Genomic DNA, 20066 nt, shown 5'->3' on the forward strand with positions numbered 1-20066 from the left:
AAGGGTCTCTGTGTGTGTGTGCATGTGTCTGTGTGTGTATGCATGCATGTATTCATGTATGTGTGTGTGCATGCATGCATACATGTGTGTATATGTGCATGTGTCTGCATGTGTGTGCATGAGTCCATGTGTGCATGCATGTGTTCATGTGTGTGTGCATGCATGCATGTTTGTGAGTGCGCGCATCTGTGCATGCGTGCGCATGTGTGTGTCTGTGACTGTGCGTGTGTGAGTTCATGCATGTGTGCATATGCGTGCACATGCGGGTGTTTGTTCATGTGTGTGTGTGCATGCACGTGTGTATGCCTGCATGCATGCATGAGTGCATGCATGTGTGTGTGCGCATGTGTGTTTGCCATGCATGTGTGCATATGTGTGTTTGTGTACTTATGCGCACCATAATAAATCCTCACTACCATAAGACAATGCATGCTCCTTTCTTTTCAGTCTATCCATCTGCTACGTATTGTTGGCTGACCATTAAACACTGGAAGGTGTGTTTTGATTAGCTCCAGAATGTTTATTTACCTACGAGGAATGTTCCAATTTGATATGTCCACCATTCGATACATGTCATGGCCATGCTGGGAATTGCCAGCTGCAGAAAGGGACCCCACTCCTGCAGACAGTCAGTGGACCATCCTGTAGAGATTTCAATGAAGTTACTAACACAGCACAGAAAGCACCTGAGAAGCTCATCAAGAGAAAGGAATATAGGGCACATCAAAGATGAAGCGCATTAGTATCAACCAACTCAACTCAGCTTTCTAACTGACCCTGGGGTGTTTCAAAGAACAAAGAATAAAGAAAATTACAGCACAGGAACAGGCCCTTCGGCCCTCCAAGCCTGCACCAATCGAGATCCTCTGTCTAAACCTATCACCTATTTTCAAAGGATCTGTATCCCTTTGCTCCCTCCCCATCCATGTACCTGTCCAGATACACGTTAAAAGACCCTATTGTGTCTGCATCTACCACCTCCGCTGGCAACGCGTTCCAGGCACCCACCACCCTCTGCGTAAAGAACCTTCCTCGCATATCTCCCTTAAACTTTCCTCCTCTCACTTTTCTATTGGGTCCTTTCTACATATAATGTGTCAGTGTCAGGGATGACTATGCAATGCGTAAGAAGCAGCCCTCATGGGGAGTGCTTTACGAAAACTGCAGCAGTGCAGCTCAGTTGGGACACATTTGCCTGTGACCCCCCACTGTGATCTGTAGCCTGTTGTCTCTCCCTGCCCGGGCTCAAACAGGGAACATGGCCCATGGTGTGGGAAGCTGGCAGCACCATAGGAATGTAACATGGCATGAGGCAGGAAAGAATGGGTAGAACAGAGAGAGAAAATAAGGAACAGATCAAGAAATAAGGAGCTTCAAATAAGCAAATGTATTCCATGGAGAGGGAGTCTGATGAAATTCAGATAAAACCCCATCAATGTTTCCCTCCATTAATTTTATTGGGAAAAGGAACTGAGCAAGCTGGTGGACAATTGGGTATTGATAATCTGACACCATATAATATATCTCCGAAACCTACCTGCCCAGGTGTGAACATGCAACTTTTTCCAGCGAATGTATCCAAACAGGAGGAGAAGCTGGCAATACTGGGAAGCAACATTGGCAGCAGCTGAGCCCCTAGAAAACACCAAGTTCTCACCTTGAAGGTGGTTTCAGATGAAGATTTGGATGACCATTCAACGAAAATTTCATTAGTCAGACCTGTTAGAATGTTTAAAGTTGTTTGCTACTCACGCTACTCCCAGTGTCAGCACGTAGAGGAAGAGGTAATGGATGACAGCATTGAAAATGTTGGTGATAAAACCAACAAAAACTTGAGGCATGATGATCCCCTGAGGTGGGAACAAAGCAATAGAGTCATTCCTAGCATTGCCTGTCAATAAAACAACAGGAAGTGTGGCACAGTGCCAAGGAAGAAGGCAAACAGAATGCAACTGCCCTCCCAATGCCCATAAAATCCAAAAGAACTGCAGATGCTGTAAATCAGGAGCAAGGACTGAAATTGCTGGAAGAGCTCAGCAGGTCTGGCAGCATCTCTGAAGAGAAAATCGGAGTTAACATTTCAGGTCCAGTGACCATTCATCAGAACTGATGGTAGCTGGGAAAACATCGGTTTATATGCAGAAAATAGGGAGGATGTGGGGTAGGGAGTAAACAATAGGATAGAGCCTGAAGAGAGAGAAGAGCAGTTGGATAGACAAAGGAGTTGAAAATGATCTGGTTAGGAAGGTGAATAGCTGTTAATGGGGACTGTTAGTGTCACTAACCTAGCCAGATCATTGTCAACCCCTTTGTCTGTCCAACTGCTCTTCTCTCTCTTTGGGCTCTATCCTATCATTTAGGGTACAAAGTATCTCCGATTTAAGAGCATCTCTTTTCCCTCACTTGGATCAGGTTCAATGCTGGATTGTTCCTGATTGTCAGTGTGGACGACTCACACACACTTGCAGTGAAATCATCAAATGAAAATGCTTTACTCCATTTTTCATTGTGCTTCCCCACACTGCCGGAGATTTGATTTCACTTGTTTTAGTCAATAGCCCTGACCAATATCCTAATCAACCATTCCCCTTAATGCACCTTTCCTCATTCTGTGTTGAGTCCAACAATGAAATATTCAAAGAGAAAGCAAGAGTTGCCACTTTGATATCAGAGATAATGGGAACTGCAGATGCTGGAGAATTCCAAGATAATAAAATGTGAGGCTGGATGAACACAGCAGGCCAAGCAGCATCTCAGGAGCACAAAAGCTGACGTTTCGGGCCTAGACCCTTCATCAGAGAGGGGGATGGGGAGAGGGAACTGGAATAAATAGGGAGAGAGGGGGACGCGGACCGAAGATGGAGAGAAAAGAAGATAGGTGGAGAGAGTATAGGTGGGGAGGTAGGGAGGGGATAGGTCAGTCCAGGGAAGACGGACAGGTCAAGGAGGTAGGATGAGGTTAGTAGGTAGATGGGGGTGCGGCTTGGGGTGGGAGGAAGGGATGGGTGAGAGGAAGAACCGGTTAGGGAGGCAGAGACAGGTTGGACTGGTTTTGGGATGCAGTGGGTGGGGGGGAAGAGCTGGGCTGGTTGTGTGGTGCAGTGGGGGGAGGGGACGAACTGGGCTGGTTTAGGGATGCAGTTGGGGAAGGGGAGATTTTGAAACTGGTGAAGTCCACATTGATACCATTAGGCTGCAGGGTTCACAGGCGGAATATGAGTTGCTGTTCCTGCAACCTTCGGGTGGCATCATTGTGGCAGTGCAGGAGGCCCATGATGGACATGTCATCTAGAGAATGGGAGGGGGAGTGGAAATGGTTTGCGACTGGGAGGTGCAGTTGTTTGTTGCGAACTGAGCGGAGGTGTTCTGCAAAGCGGTCTCCAAGCCTCCGCTTGGTTTCCCCAATGTAGAGGAAGCCACACCGGGTACAGTGGATGCAGTATACCACATTGGCAGATGTGCAGGTGAACCTCTGCTTAATGTGGAATGTCATCTTGGGGCCTGGGATAGGGGTGAGGGAGGAGGTGTGGGGGCAAGTGTAGCATTTCCTGCGGTTGCAGGGGAAGGTGCCGGGTGTGGTGGGGTTGGAGGGCAGTGTGGAGCGAACAAGGGAGTCACGGAGAGAGTGGAGACCAGGAAACCTCCACATTCACAGTCTGGTTGATAACCTGGTGAAGCAGCCCAGGGTAGAGAGCATCTCCTTTTATCTCTTTCATTTCACTGGCATGAAAACCGATTCTACATTGGAGACCAACTCCACCAGGTTACTGACCAGGCATTGATGGTGGCGATGACCTCAAGTTGATTCGTCTGGGCTGAGAAAGTAGTTTCACTCATTTCGCTACAAACAATTGTCAAGTGAATATTACAGATGGATTTATGAGGAAGCTAGAAAGGGAGTAGAAGGATCATTTTGATCAGGTGAGAGAAAGGGTAGAAAGTGGGTCATTTGTCGAATAAACATCGGCATGGATCCAGCGACTGAAAAAAGCTGTTCCTATCTTCTTAATACTTAGTAGAACAGTGCATGGGTGTGATCATTTCTTAATTAGCTTCTAAAATATTCTGATTCATTTGTCTAAGTACAGTGGACCATTGTAAATGGAAATTAAATTGGCATTTTCCAATTCTACCTTAAAGCAATAATTATTGAAACTCATTGAGACTTCAACATCCAGTGATATTTACCTGGTTCTGAAGGTATCTGAGCTCCAGGTCATAAAGAATTTCTGCCTAAGAGAGAAGATTGAAGATGATTAGGAGCAAACAGAGAATCAATCACTGTTTGAGGAAAAAGGAAAGTTCCATTCATATTTCTGCAAAAGTGTTGAGCTTGAGCACAACATTTTGTAGGCCATTGATACAGGTCCTACATCCTATACTTTAGCTGGCTAGAATTTACACTGGTGGCATTCTGTCTGACGATGTTAGCTGTGGGTCGGCTGATAGCTCACTTCCTTCTGAGTTCAGTTGTGCACTCACATCCACAGTGGAAGAAGACGTCTAGTCTGACTATCTGAATACAGGGCTGAGGGACAGCTGCACTATTGCAGGTGTTATCTTTCAGATGCAAAGTGAAAACAAGGTTTCATCTGCTCTGTTAGCTGAATGTAAATAACAGCAAAGCAGCTGTTCCTGGTAACTGGCCCTCAATTGTTTAAAAATACACATTATTTTACCATGTACTGAATTGTTGTTTGTGATAGCTTGTTGTGCTTAAATTGGCTGCTCTGATTGTCACTCGCTGGACATAGGCATAGCTGGCTGGGCCAGCATTTATTGCCCATGTTCTGAGGAAGGGTCACCGAGCCCGAAACGTTAACTCTGTTTTTCCCGCCACAGATGCTGCCAGGCCTGCTGAGCTTTTCCAGCAACTTTGTTTTTGTTCCTGATTTGCAGCATCCGCAGTTCTTTTGGTTTTTATTTATTGCTCGGCCCTGGTCACTATTGAGAAGGCACTGGTGAACTGCCTTCTTGAACTGCTGTGGTCCATGTGCTGCACAATGCCTTTGAGATGCAATTCCAGGATTTTGAGCCAGTGACAGTGAAGGAACGGCAATATATTCCCAAGTCAGGACGGTGAGTGGCTTGGAGGGGAACTTATGGGGCCGAGGTGGTGTTCCCATGTATCTGCTGCCCCTGTCCTACTAGATAGAAGTGGTCATGAGTTCGGAGGGTGCTGTCTAAGGATCTTCTGCTGCTGCTACTGAGCATCAGTGGTGGAGGGGGTGAATGCTTTCGGATGCAGCAAACGAAGTGTGCTTGGAGATGTACCCGTGCAGGCAAATGGGGAATGTTCCTTCACACTCTTGGCTCCTGCCTTGTAGATGAAAGACAGGATTTGTGAAGTCAGGTCATTAGCTACTCATCACAGCAAGTCCAGTTCAGTTTCAGGTCAAAGGTAACCCTCAGGATGTTATTAGTGGCACGTTCAGCGATGGTAACACCATTGAATGTCAAGGGGCAGTGGCTAGATTGTCTCTTGTTGGGGACAGTCATTGTCTGACATTTGTGTGGTGCAAATGTTAATTGAGCTTCCTATACTGCAACAGTGACAATGCTTCAAAACTGCCTCATTGCTTGTAAAATAATTTGGAAAGTTCTGAGCTCATGAAAGGTGCCACAGAAAGTCAATTCTTTCCTTTTCCTTTTTGTCAAGATTTTAAGGTGTTCTCTAAATGGCTCAGTCAGTGACTGTGTTAAACAGGAACATCAAGGAGCAGGCAGGATCATGGGAAGCACATAGAACACATATTGGGTTCAGCAAACTTGTGCATTGAAGCATAAGAAATGAGTGATTCATGTCAACCAGTTAGCTATGATGAAAATTCTCAGATGTGTGCAGTGAGGGAGGGATAGGTTTCCCTGTGACGGTCTTTGTGATCAAAGGGCCTGCGAACAGTTACTCTCACTCAGTTTAGGAGCAGTGATTATGGATTTGCGCTCAACTTTAATCTTCATACTGGCAAGATGTGCCAACTTTACAATAAGAGTGTAACATTAAAATGAAATAAAGTTCTGCAGATGCTGTAAACTTGAGACAAAATCGGAAGCACTTAGAGAAATTCAGCAGGTCTGTCAGCATCTGTGGAGAGAGAAACAGAGTTAATGCTTCAAGTTCTTCAGAACTGACCCTTCCGAAGAAGATTTAAGGAATCTGAATGATTCTGAAGAAGTTCTGAAGTTTCTTCAGTTACTTCTGCTTTTGCTGCGAGACAACTTGCTCATTTGAAACATTGCATGTTACAAAATCATTGCAATAATATTTTTCAGAGAAGCTAACAGTTATTTTACAGACATCAGTAACAGTATGGTTAATCTTGTTTATGAAATTACATTGTCGGTTGTGTTATGAGAACTGGACTAACAGCCTGGTTGTGTAACATCACATTACTTGAAATAATTTACTTACAGGCAGACCAGGAATGTAGGTCTTCACATAGACCTGTGTTAACCTGCAGAGGAAACACAAATTGCTGGTAACAATAGGGAACACATAAAACATCACTATCTGTAAGCTAAGGTCAACTCAAACTGAGGCAATAGATTATAAGTTTACAAGCTGCATTGCAACAACTGACCAAGGTTCTACAACAGTTACTTAAAAAAACAGGGTTTCTAGCCTTTCAAATCACAAGAACACATAGTACCTTAACATCCTCAATTTTTACTCCAATCACTCACCATCCTGATGTGGATATATCACAAAATTCCTTCAGTGAGGAAAGAGGCCATTTGGCCCAGCAAGTTTGCACCAACTCAAGATCCAGCCCCATACCTTATCCCTGTAAACCTGCATTTTCCATGATTAATTCACCTAACCTGTCCATCTTTGGACTGTGGGAGGAAACTGGAGTCCCTGGAGGAAACCCATGAAGACACGGGGAGAATGTGCAAACTCCACACAGACAGTCACATGAGGCAAACCCAGGTTTCTGGCCCTGTGAGGCAGCAGTGCCATTTTCTCTGTCACTGGAATCATTGCTCGGCAACTTGAACTCAGGGCCGTCAGGTTAAAAGCCTGATGCTCTGCTCCTTGAGCGATCCAGGCTCACTAAATATACCCCCATTCCTTCCCTGTTATTGAGTCGTAGTCCTGGAGCTCACTATCATGTTGATGTCCCAGCACCAGTCAGAGAGCAGCAGTTCAAGAGGATGGTTCAGTACCACCTTCTGGAGGGATCTCGGGGAATGGTGACAAATGGCTAGTCTTGGCAGGAACACCTATACCCCGTGCTTTAACTTTTAAACATTATCAAGCATACACAAGCAGGAAGCCGGGTTGGTTCTAGGAACACTGGAGAACACTTCAGTGGATAGACTCGAGAAACCAGAGTTGCTGATCATAAAATAGACACCAGGTAATTTCCACTGCAAGGTGCTTGATTCACCATTTCATTAGTTCACTCTTTATTGAAGAGCCAACCTGGTCTTTGCTTGTCACTGATCCAACTGAGATTGAACCATCATGAAACATAGCTCACCCATTTGGAACCTCTTCTCAAACACGCTTTGGCCCAACCCTCTTACGTTCACTAACGCATTCTGTCACTGGATGGTCTTTATTCTTCCACGCAAGCACCATCATCAAACACACTCTTTTGAACTAAAAAACAAAAAGCAAGACTCTCACTTGGCTACTGCAGGAGACTGTTTCAAAGCCAGCAGGATGTGCTCAATGTTTATGAAGAGAGCCCAGCAGGGAAAGCAGGTGATCAGGAGAATGAGGATCCCTCGTTGGAGAATCACTCCGATTCGCTTCAGGTTCTTACTGCCATGCGTCTGAAAATCAGAACAAAGCGTTAAAGAGAATTGGATCAATATTAACCCTTATGTGTGATCGTGATAGACACCACTTTTCCTGCAAAAAACTAACAGCAGCATATGCAACAGGATCATTACAATAGTTACATTGTTGAACTAAAGTTAGCCTTTTATCGGGGCTTGTGGATGTCACTGGCTAGGCTAGCATTTATTGCCCATCCCTAATTGCCCTTGAACTGAGTGACTTGCTAGGGTACTTCAGAGGAATAGATAAGGGTCAAAAACAATGCAGTGGGGCTCAAGTCACATGCAGACCAGGCCATGCAAGGATGGCAGGTCTCCTTCTCTAAAAGGTATTAGTGAACCAAAGGGCTGTTAGTGCAATCAATGATGATTTGCTTTCAATTCCAGATTTTCATTGAATTTAAATTTTACTGAACAGAAAAACTAAAGAATCGTGGACACTGGAAATCAGAAACAACAACAGAAATTGCTGGAAAATCTCAGCAGGTCTGGCAGCATCTGAGGAGAGAGAGCAAAGTTAACATTTTGAGTCACCTGATTAGTCCTCACTGAAGAACATAAGAACGAGGAGCAAGAGTAGGCCATTCAGCCCCTCCATCTTGCTCTGCCATTTAATACAATCATGACTGATCTCACCTTGGCCTCAACTCTACTTTTCTGCCCGCTTTCCATAACCCCTTGACCAATTACTGATTAAAAAATCTGTCTCCTCCTTAAATTTATTCAGTGTCTTTGCATCCACCTGTAATTTTTCCTTATCTCCATTTTAAATCTGCCTACCCTTATCCTTAAGCAATGACCTCTCATTAATAGATTCTCCCATTCGGGGCAACATTCACTTGATATGTACTTTGTCAAAATACGTTAATTTTTAGTGCCTTGTATATTTCATTCTTCTAAACTCTAGTAAGTATAGGCCTAAATTGCTCAATCTCTCCTTGTAGAATGTGTCTCAGCTCTGGAATTAATCTAGTGAACATTTTCTGAACTCTGAACTCACCTCATGTAACTTTAAGATCAGAGCCTGGTATAATGATTGTAATAAGAGTCAACAAATTGGCCCTGTATCTGCTGACCTATAAACAGGGTGAGAGTCAGGGATACTGACACTCTGACACCTGACCCTAAAAGAGGCAGTGCTACGGTCAAGGAGTGTCCATGTATAAATGAAGGGCGACTTGCTGATGGGGTACTGGCCCTTGTGGATTTATTTCACCCGGTATATCTCTGATTGCCATATGCTGCAGCACTTAGAATTAATGGCCAGTCAATAATGAAGTTCGAGCCTGAAGATAGTTCTTGACATTACATTCTCCTTGATCCGTCTGTCCCAAACTCAAATTCATAATGTGACATCAAACCATTCGATAAGAGGCAAACATATTCATTGAATTGCCCTAATCAACAAATTCAATTAAATCATTGGAGAATTCCAGTACACTAATCAGGAATAGTCTATTATTTCTCAATCTATTTCAATCTTGAGTCTTTGAAATAAACATAACATTCTTCTGGGATAGTACAAACTGCAGATGCTGGAGAATCTGAGATAACGAGGTGTAGAGCTGGATGAACACAGCAGGCCAAGCAGCATCAGAGGAGCAGGAAAGCTGATGTTTTGGGCCTAGAAGAAGGGTCTAGGCCTGAAATATCAGCATTCCTGCTCCTCTGGTGCTGCTTGGCCCACTGTAATCATCCAGCTTGTTACAACATTCTTCTGTATTTCTCCCTCAAACGTAGACCAACACAGATTTATAAATATCTTCTATAACATTCTCTTCAGAGATGTTGTGACACATACCTGGAACGGGTCAGACTTGGACCAAGGCTGCCTGATCGAGAGCTAGAGACACTGCCACAGCACCACAGCAGCCCATAGTGTCATAGAGATGTACAGCACAGAAACTGATCCTTCGGTCCAACTCGTCCACACTGGCCAGATATCCAAAACTGATCTAGCCCCATTTGCTGGCATTTGGCCCACAACCCTCTAAATTCTTCCTATTCATATACCCATCTAGATGTCTTTTAAATGCAGTTAATCTGGTGCCTCGAGTACTTTATAGGAATGCCATTAGATACTGTGACTAGGATACCCAACAGGTACACTTTGCACAAAAGCACAAAATGGGAACCAGCTAATTGTCTGCCCGGTTCACATCCTGCAGTGTAATTGGGCAGAATATACTTCACCGATGTGTGGTTATCACTTTGTGCCAACTACCCAAGGTGACTCTTGCTTCCTTTTCAGCTTAGAATCCTTGCATTCCTGTCCACAGCTCAAAAGGTCTGAGATCGACTGATTCAGGACCAAACAGGAATTATATCTAACGCATCTACGGTCTGTTTGGATCAAATTCACACAGAGGACTGTGTTTCCTGAAGCCTGATATTGAACAAATCACTCTGATCTAATACAGCAAGTGTTTTTTTTTGCTCTATTAAGAGGGAATCATCACCACTGATACAACCTGGAGTCAACAGCACCTACCTGAGATATGAGTGTGTCACACACTGTAGATAGTCCAATACCCATGGAGGTACCCAATAGGGTTACTGACTGTCCAAAACACATGGAAAGGAAAGGAAACATTCAGCAGGAAAATCAGAAACATCAGAAAATTGGAACTATGTTGGACATATGATATAAAATAATACAAATTGCATTTTTATGCAACTGAATAAAATGCCTTTGTGGATATTTTTATACACCCTCCCCCCCACCCATCCTTTCACTTTCTCTCTTACTTCCAATTAGGTATCAACTGTTGGTATCTTATTATTTCCTAATCCGATGTTCTCCCACCACATTCAAAACTGGAATGTTAGGCTGACAGATGAAGGGCAATTGGATGGGTTAGGAGTTTAGAAGGAAGTGAGGCGGAATCTTATAGAAACCTATAAAATTCTAAAAGGACAAAACAGGGTACACATAGGAAGGTTATTCCTGATATCTGGGGAGTCCAGAACCAGGAGTCACAGTCTAAGCATATGGGTAGTGTAGTGATTATAATGAGGTCAGCCTGGTGGACCTCATAGAATATGAGTTCCCTGTTTGGGGCTGTTAATCTGGACCTATCAGAGAGTCCTGGCTAACAGATATAAACAGGAGTGTCAGAGGTTCTGTTCACTCTGATACCTGGCTCTGAGGAAGCCGGATCAGTGTTACGTACCATGCACATGTAAATAAAGAGCGACCTGTCGATGAGATACCAGCCTCTGTGGAGTTATTCCCAGTAGGTCATTTAGGGCTGAGATGAAAAGAAATTCCTTCACCCAGAGAGTGTTGTTGAGGTGACATCATTTAATGATTTCAAAAATGATGTAGATATAGTCCTTAGAACTAAAGGGATCAAAGGCTAAGGGGAGAAAGTGGGTACAGGGGACTGGATTGGATGATTGGCCATGATCATATCGAATGGTGGAGCAGGCCGAAAGGGCTGAATGGCCTACATATTTTCCAATCTTCTACGTTTCCAAACGCCATTATCTGAAGGTCATCCAGCAGATGTTCACCAGACTAAGTCCTGAGCTGTCAGGAGCATCCAGTGATGAGAAACTGAGGAGACTAGGCTTGTATTCTCTTGACTTTAGAAGAATCGGAGATGATCCCATTGAACTTTATCATACACTTAGACACATAGATATGGTAGTTCCAAAGAAAGATGATTCCCCTGGCTAGGGGAGGTACCTAGAACCAAGGGACACTGTCTCAGAATAAGGGAAAGACATTTGGGGCTGAGATGAGTGGGAGTTTCTTCACTCAAAGATTATAAATCTTTATATCACTCCATCCCAAAGTTCAGCCATTGAGAATGCTCAAGACAAAGAGTGATAGATTCCTATATAGTCATGACTTGGAGATATACAGGAGATAGCACAGAATAATACTGTTGTAGTAGATGTTCAACCAATGGTGAAGAATCTCAAGTAATAGAATGGTGAACTCCTCCTGCCCTATTTCTAAGCTTGCTCCCATCATCCTAGCTCACGCCAACTCCGTTTCACACTTAACTGCTCTGCTCATTCCCCTATATTGGCTTCCTCTCCATCTTCTTATCGCTGTGTCCAACACTTTCCATAGCTTTCTCATTCCCTTTCACTGTGTTTGTTCCATCCCTACAGGAGTTCCTGTGGTTCACCAATACTGACATGTGGTGCGTCCTTCACTTCCGTTCCTGTGCCATTCACAGCTGTACCCTTAGCTGCTTGGATCCCAAAGTTTGGAACTTCAACCTTAAATCTTCCTGCCTCACCAACCTTCGCCCTTCCTTTCGGGATCTTCTCTGAAAAATGACCTCCTTGATGAAGTGTTTTGACAGCTATTCTGACATCTCATTTCCTTGACTCAAAGACAATCTTTTTTATCTTGTTAGTGCTTCTAAGGAATGCCATGAGACCTTTTTTTACATTAAAAGCACAATGTAAATTTGTTGTGAATTGTTGTTGGTATGGATCCAATTCCATGATCCTCACCAGCCAGTGAGTGCATGACCAAAGTGAGCCGCCCTCCCATGTGAGCCAAGAGACTGTCAGAGGGTGAACTCTCCATGAACAGAATTAAGACGGAGCCCAATCTCACCGTCACCCAATGTCCCCCACACACATGGGATTTCCAGGATGGGTCACTGACAATGGTGATGAGCTGGGACCCCGAGCTGATGATCATGTTCTTTAGCCTGGGGCCACTGAAGCAACTGTTGGGCTCTAGTGGCCCTTCCATTGAGAGCAGCAGGGAAAGACCAGGCTTTTTCACAAGGAACATCTAATCAGCTGATAAAGGCACTCAGACTGAACGGAATCAATGCAATTTCATCACAATTTTATACAGGAGACATTAGGATCAACAAATGTGAATATTCTTAACATGAACTCACCGCTGTAGCAAGACTGACTGCGTCCAATTCAATTTTTCCCAAATGCCCACAGAATGCAGAGCTGACAATATGTATAAGACTCATCAGCAGCTGAGTCAAAAACTGAATGGAAAATGAATGAAAAGTTATGTGCAATGGCCACTTAATTTTGATTACACCTCTTTCTATCTAAAAGATTAGCAAATTTAAAATAATCATATTTGTTACTGAAAGTAATTGCCCTTCTTCTTCTTCAAAATAATGAATAGAGACTAGAGAATGCAGAAAAATAAACTTTGATGATTGAACAGCAGTTCACATTGCAGAAGAGAAAGTTTGGGAGGTTTTAAAGAATATGAAAGTGGATAAACCTCCGGGACCTGATCTAAAGTAGTCAAGAATATTGTGGGAACTAAGGAAGGAAATTGTGAGATCCCTTGCAGAAATGTTCGCATCATCTATAACTACGGGTGGGGTGCCTCATGACTGGAGAGTGGTCAATGTTGTACCTTAGTTTAGGAAAGGTTGCAAAGAGAAACTAAGGAACTATAGACCTGTGAGTCTGACTTCGGTTGTGGGCAAATTGCTGCAGGAGGTCATAAAATATGGGACTTATGGACATTTACAGAGGTAAACATTGATTTAGAATATTCAGTACAATTTGACACAACAAAAATTGTGGCTTGCAAACTTGTTGGAGTTTTTTGAGGAGGCTACCAAAAAGATTGATGATGCCAGAGCAGTAGACATTGTTTATTTGGACATCAATAAAGCCTTTGACAAGGCTCCACATGGTAGATTAATTAGTAAAGTTAGGTCATTCAGGGAGAGCTTGCCAATTGGATACACAATTGGCTTAATAGCAAGAAGCAGACAGTAATACTACAGGGATGGTTTTTGGACTGGAGGTCTGTGACCAAAAGTATTCAATAGGGATTGGTTCTGGGTCTCCTTTTGTTTGTCACATATATATGTGATTTGGATGAAAATATAGAAGGCATGGCAAGTAAGTTTGTAGACGACACCAAAATTGGCGGGATAATAGATAGTGAAAAAAGTTTTGTAAGATTACAAAGGGGTCTTGGTCAAATGTGTCAATGGGCTGAGAAATGGCAGATGGAGTTCAATCTGGATAAATGCGAGGTATTGTATTTTGGTACAACATATAAGGTTAAGGCTTATACAATTCATGGCAGGGCCTCAGGTAGTGTTGTAGAACAAAGGGACCTAGGGGTAGAGGTGCATAATTCTTTGAAGTTTGTGTCACATATAGACAGGGCAGTTAGAAAGGCATTTTGCACACTTGCCTTCATTGCTAAGTCCTCTGAGATAGGGGTGGGAAGTCATGTTGATGTTGTACAGGACATTGGTGAGGCCTATTCTGAAATACTGTATCTAGCTCTGGGCGCCCATTTATAGGGAGGATATTATCAAGCTGGAGAGATTTCAAAAGAAATTTACCAGGATGTTGTTGGGTTTGCAAGGATTGAGTCATAAAGAAAGGCTGGAAAGGCTGGTACATTTTTCATTGGAGCGTGGGAGGCTCAGAGGTGACCTTATCGAAGTTTATAAAATAATGAGCTACAGATAGCATTTGTTGTAGCTGGCTTGTCACTGGGATGGGAGATTTCAAGACTAGGGGGTACATTTTTAAGGTGAGCGCATGGAGATTTTAAAAAGAAGTGAGAGGCAAATGTTTTCTGTGTGGAATGAATTTCCTGAGGAAGTGGTGGATGTGGATACATTTACAATGTTTAAAAGACATTTGGATACATACATGAATAGGAAAGATTTGGAGGGATATGGGCCAGGATCAGGCATGGGAAGTAGTTTAGAGATAATGGGAACTGCAGATGCTGGAGAATCCAAGATAGGTATACTGTATCCACAGTGCCCAGTGTGGCTTCCTATACATTGGGGAAACCAAGCAGAGGCTTGGGGACCGCTTTGCAGAACACCTCCGCTTGGTTCGCAGTAAACAACTGCACCTCCCAGTCGCAAACCATTTCAACTCCCCTTCCCATTCCTCAGATGACATGTCCATCCTGGGCCTCCTGCAGTGCCACAAAGATGCCACCCAAAGGTTGCAGGAACAGCAACTCATATTCCGCTTGGGAACCCTGCAGCTCAATGGTATCAATGTGGACTTCACTAGCTTCAAAATCTCCCCCTCCCCCACTGCATCCCAAAACCAGCCCAGCTCGTCCCTACCTCCCTAACCTGTTCTTCCTCTCACCTATACACTCCTCCCACCTCAAGCCACACGTCCATTTCCTACCTACTAACCTCATTCCGCCTCCTTGACCTGTCCGTCCTCCCCGGGCTGACCTATCCCCGCCCCACCTCCCCACCTATACTCTCCTCTCCACCTATCTTCTCCTCTATCCATCTTCAGTCCGCCTCCCCCTCTCTCCCTATTTATTTCAGAACCCTCTCCCCATCCCCCTCTCTGATGAAGGGCCTAGGCCTGAAACGGCAGCTTTTGTGCTCCTGAGATGCTGCTTGGCCTGCTGTGTTCATCCAGCTTCACACTTTGTTATCATGGGGAGTAGTTTAGTTTGGGATTATGTTCAGCATGAACTGGTTAGACCGAAGGGTCTGTTTCTGCGCTGTAAGACTCCATAAGTTGAATTGTCTTACCATACCCATAGAGAGATTAGAAAGAGATGACTAGAAGTGGTTTAACCTGAGGGTCACCATGCTTCAGGTGAGGGGAGAAGTTGAGAAGAAAAGCCCTTCATGCAAACTTCAGCCAGTACGGGAATCTAATCCACACTGTTGACAGCACTAAGTGTTGAAGTCTAGCCATCCAAGCTAAACTAAATCCCCTAAACAGCAACATGTATTGGTCAGCCAGTCTTGTAGGCCTGGGTCTGCATCAGCTCAAGAAGCAGCTCACCACCACCTTCTTAGAGGCAGTTAAGGATGGGCAATAAATGCTGGGCTGACCAGCGAAGTTCCCAAAATTGTCCTGGTTTCAGATGGCATGCCCCAAACCAGGAAGTTCACAGATGACAAGGGATGAATTGACTCCCCGCTTTTTGTTTTTGTAAACTCATCAAGCCCCTTGGCCGGTCGCGCCAAAGTTAATTTAATCAGAATCTCTTCCCTTTCTCCCAAATCCAAATGAGCTTGTACTTCCAAAGGGGCCAATTAACCGAGCTTTCTAATGTTAATAAAGTGAGGTTATTAATTATTAAATGCCAACACTGATATCTCACACCCACCAATCCAATCAACAGAAAGAGTCATTCTCAACAAGAAGGGCTGTCAATAAAGAGAGAGAAGATAAACTGAGGGACGGATACAATTCCACAGAGAGTGGACTGCGTAGGATACAGCAAGATATGAGCTGGGTGTAAACTCACCACTGGCCCGGCCAATCTGCAAATAGATTTCGCTTCTTGCCAGAAATTGACGGGCTTCAACCCTCTTATCTTCCTCAGGAACACATTACCACAAGTCCCATATGATGGAGCAACATTGCCAGATGTTAGTTGCACTGCGTTCTCCATTTTTTCTGATAATTCAGAAAATATGAACTAGTTATTTACATTGAAACAGAATCCAGCAGCAGGAGTAGGCCATTCCCCTCCCCTGCAGCTTACTCCCCCACACAACTATTCAATGTGATCATCACTTTCTCCCCTTATCCCTTCGTGCCTTTAAAATCTAAAGAAATATCTATTTCTTGAATGTCTTCAGTGACTTAACCTCTAGAGTCTTCAGAGAATTCTGCAGGAATGAAATGAACAAATGTTTCCTCATTTCAGTTCTCAATGGTCTATGCTATATTCAGTGTCTGTGACTCTTGGTTCTAGATTTCCCAGTCAGGGGAAACGCCCTCCCTCCATGCAGTCTGTCTAGACCCATTAGAAGTTTGTATGTTTCATTCAGATCCCCCCTCCTCCTTCTCAACTTTAGTAACACAGGTTCCGTCAAACCAATCTCTCCTTAGGACAGTCCTACCATCCCCGGTGTCAGCCTAGTGAACCTTCACTGCACTTCCTCTAAGGGAGGTAAATCCTTCCTGAGGTAGGCAGACCACAAATGCATGCAATACCCCAGATGTGGTCTCACCAAGGCCCTGTATAACTGCATTAAGACATCCCTACTTCTGAATTAAAATCCTCTTGCAATGAAGTACCACTTGCCTTTCTAATTGCTTGCTGCACCTGCCTATCTACCTTCATTGATTGGCGTATCCCATTGTAGATCACCCTTCCCACTCTGCCACCATTAAAATAACACTCTTCCTTTCTGTTTTTCCCAGCAAGGTGTACAATGTCGCAATTAGCAGCAGTGTACTGCTTCCGCATTCTTCCCTCTGCCATTTGGATAGTCCCGTTCACAATCCTTCCATTCACTGCAGGCCTGTTATCCGCTCCAATTCCCCCATTCCAATGTAATACTTGGGTTACAGTCTTAACTTGATTACCACAGCAAAATGTTTGGTCCTGATTATATTTTAACATATGTCCTTGCACAGCTGTCAGAATAGCACAATCAATATTCAGGGTTCAATAACTTTGCAGAACTTCTACATGTAAGAGATTACGGATTAATTCTCTCAGCTATTCAATCTTCTATCACAATAAACAATATCTAAACTGCAATGAATGAATGATTATTTAATGTTACACAGTTGACTGATTACCCATTTTGAGGTGAAGTGACGGTGAAGGATGTAGTCAGTGTCTTTTGTAATATATGAGCTACACTGAGACATTATGCCTGTGTATTCTATCTGTTGGAGCGATTTGGGGTCCACTGGTCATTCTCTGTGAACTATGACACAGACAAACCCCTGTTTCTGTGATAAGGTCAAGATCCACCTCTGCTCAAGAACCTTTGTTTATGCATTTTCTCTGCATTCTCAGGATATGCGTGTCAAGTCTGACATTTATTAGCTATCAGTCACTGACCTTTGAGAAGTTAGTGGTGAGATTTCTTCTTGAACAATTGTAGAGTATTTGACAAATGTCCTCCTGCAATGTTGTCTCATTCATTTACCTTAAGCAATGAGAGATTCTAGATTAAGGTTTAACCTGATGAATGCCCATGCGAAAAGCTAACTTTCTGTGTGCATGTGTGTGTGTGTGTGTGTGTGTGTGTGTGTGTGTGTGTGTGTGTGTGTGTGTGTGTGTGTGTGTGTGCGCGCACGCGCGTGTGTGTGGGGTGGGGGGGGGGGAAGCTATTCTACTTCACTTGATTAAATGAGCCTGTTCAACATTGGTGCTCTATGTGGTCATGTCTGAACATAGAACAATACAGCGCAGGAGCAGGCGTTTTCGCCCAGTAGGTCTGTGCTGAACATGATGTCATTCTAAACTAATGCCATCTACCCTACACATGGTCCATATCCTGCTATTCCCTGCCTGTTCATGAGTCAGTCTCAATGCCTCTTAAACATTGCTTTTGTACTGCTTCTATCACCCCCCTGGAAGAGTGTTCCAGGCACCTACTACTCTCTGTGTAAAAATCTTGCCTTGCACATCTCCTTTGAACTTTCCCCCTCTCATCTTGAACATGTGGGCCCTAGTATTTGGCATTTCCACCCTGAGACAGATTCTGACTATCCACCTTATCCATGCCTTTCATGATTGCATATACTTTTATCAGGTTGCCCCTCAGCCTCTAACACTCTAGTGAAAACAATTGAAGTTTGTCCAACCTCTCCTTATAGCCAATACCCTCCAATCCAGACAACATCCTGGTATATCTCTCAAAAGCTTGCACATCCTTCTTATAAGTAGGGGCCAGAACTGTGCTCAATACTCCAAATGTGGCCCAACTAAGGTTTTATACAGCTGTAACAGGGCTCGCCAACTTTTACACCCAGCTTGCCAAACACATGAAGGTAAGCATACGGAATGCCTTTGTTACCACCTGTGATGATGCTGTGGCTTTAAGAGGTGCACTTTGTACTGGTTTCACTTAAAGAGAGATTGAGGTTCCGGTTGAAAGCAATCTATGAGAAGATAAACAACTCGTGAGGCCTTGGATAACAAAATGTAGAGCTGGAGGAAGGTGGAAAATGTTTTCTGAAGTAGGGCCCTGATCCGAAATGTCAGCTTTCCTGCTCCTCTGATGCTACCCAGCCTGCTGTGTCCATCCAGCTCCACACTGTGTCATCTCTGACTCCACCATCAGCAGTTCTTGCTGTCTCTTGTGAGGTCTTGTGTATTTTTTTTAAGTTGTTACAAAAGTAGCAGCCTATTTGGGTGTGGCTAAGCTCTGACATGTTCAGGACTTTTAGTGAGCTTTTGGCAGGTGTTGCCGGGGTCTCAGCACAGCTGGAAAGCAGTGAATCTCTCCTGGCTGTTACACACTCTCTCTGAGTTTTCTCTCTGAACTGCTCTTTCTTTCTGGATTGGAGAACTGGATGTGAGGCAATCTGTTTCTGAACTTGCCTATTTGCCAAGGGGTGGCTGGTCCATAACACAGTTCATCCACTTGTGTAACGAGTGTGGAGCTGGATGAACACAGCAGGCCAAGCAGCATCTCAGGAGCACAAAAGCTGACGTTTCAGGCCTATACCCTTCACCAGAGAGGGGTATGGGGAGAGGGTTCTGGAATAAGTAGGGAGAGAGCTCGGTTCGCAATAAACAACTGCACCTCCCAGTCGCAAACCATTTTAAATCCCCCTCCCATTCCTTAGACAACATGTCCATCATGGGCCTCCTGCAGTGCCACAATGATGCCACCTGAAGGTTGCAGGAACTGCAACTCATATTCTGCTTAGGGAACCCTGCAGCCCAATGGTATCAATGTGGATTTCACAAGCTTCAAAATCTCCCCTTCCCCCACCGCATCCCAAAACCAGCCCAGTTTATCCCCTCCCCCCACTGCATCCCAAAACCAGCCTAGCTTGTCCCTGCCTCCTTAACCTGTTCTTCCTCTCACCTATCCCTTCCTCCCACCCCAAGCCGCACCTCCATCTCCTACCTACTAACCTCATCCCGCCTCCTTGACCTGTCTGTCTTCCCTGGACTGACCTATCCCCTCCCCAACTCCCCACCTATACTCTCCTCTCCACCTATCTTCTTTTCTCTCCATCTTCGGTCCGCCTCCCGCTCTCTCCCGATTTATTCCAGAACCCTCTCCCCATCCCCCTCTCTGATGAAGGGTCTAGGCCCGAAACGTCAGCTTTTGTGCTCCTGAGATGCTGCTGGGCCTGCTGTGTTCATCCAGCTCCACACTTTGTTATCTTGGATTCTCCAGCATCTGCAGTTCGCATTATTTCTTATCCACTTGTGTAGCTGCTTTCAGGGAGCTATGGACTTGAACCACAAGGTTCCTCTGTGTCTGGGTGTGGTCTTGACCATGTGGTGTGGAGGTGAAAAATGTTGTAGACAGAGCTGGAAGTCAATGTCACAAGTATGTAGCCCCAACCAAATCCTGTTACTCATGTTGAAATTA

At 44.3% G+C, this 20066-nt stretch overlaps 1 protein-coding gene across 13 annotated transcripts in view; it reads right to left on the reverse strand.

Annotated features, from left to right (window-relative positions):
* LOC125464724 (multidrug and toxin extrusion protein 1-like) overlaps positions 1-20066 on the reverse strand; it is a 39629-nt gene that overhangs the window by 18557 nt on the left and 1006 nt on the right. For 5 of the 13 annotated variants that reach the window (XR_009447310.1, XM_059655360.1, XM_059655350.1 and 2 more), the window contains exons 2-9: positions 12666-12767; positions 10280-10348; positions 7634-7782; positions 6413-6455; positions 4189-4233; positions 1753-1850; positions 1538-1635; positions 529-642 (exon numbers count right to left, since the gene is read on the reverse strand). Coding sequence is in view for 12 of the 13 variants with exons in the window: in XM_059655360.1 (XP_059511343.1) it covers positions 529-642; positions 1538-1635; positions 1753-1850; positions 4189-4233; positions 6413-6455; positions 7634-7782; positions 10280-10348; positions 12666-12767 (718 nt within the window). In the remaining variant the exon portion in view is untranslated. Of the gene's footprint in view, positions 1-528; positions 643-1537; positions 1636-1752; positions 1851-4188; positions 4234-6412; positions 6456-7633; positions 7783-10279; positions 10349-12665; positions 12768-16012; positions 16165-16798; positions 16919-17569; positions 17658-20066 lie in introns of those variants that run through there. The other 8 variants (XM_059655354.1, XM_059655352.1, XM_059655357.1 and 5 more) reach the window with 6 other exon arrangements.

This window comes from Stegostoma tigrinum, chromosome 27 (genome assembly GCF_030684315.1).
Source record: "Stegostoma tigrinum isolate sSteTig4 chromosome 27, sSteTig4.hap1, whole genome shotgun sequence".
Classification (NCBI taxonomy): Eukaryota; Metazoa; Chordata; class Chondrichthyes; order Orectolobiformes; family Stegostomatidae; genus Stegostoma; species Stegostoma tigrinum.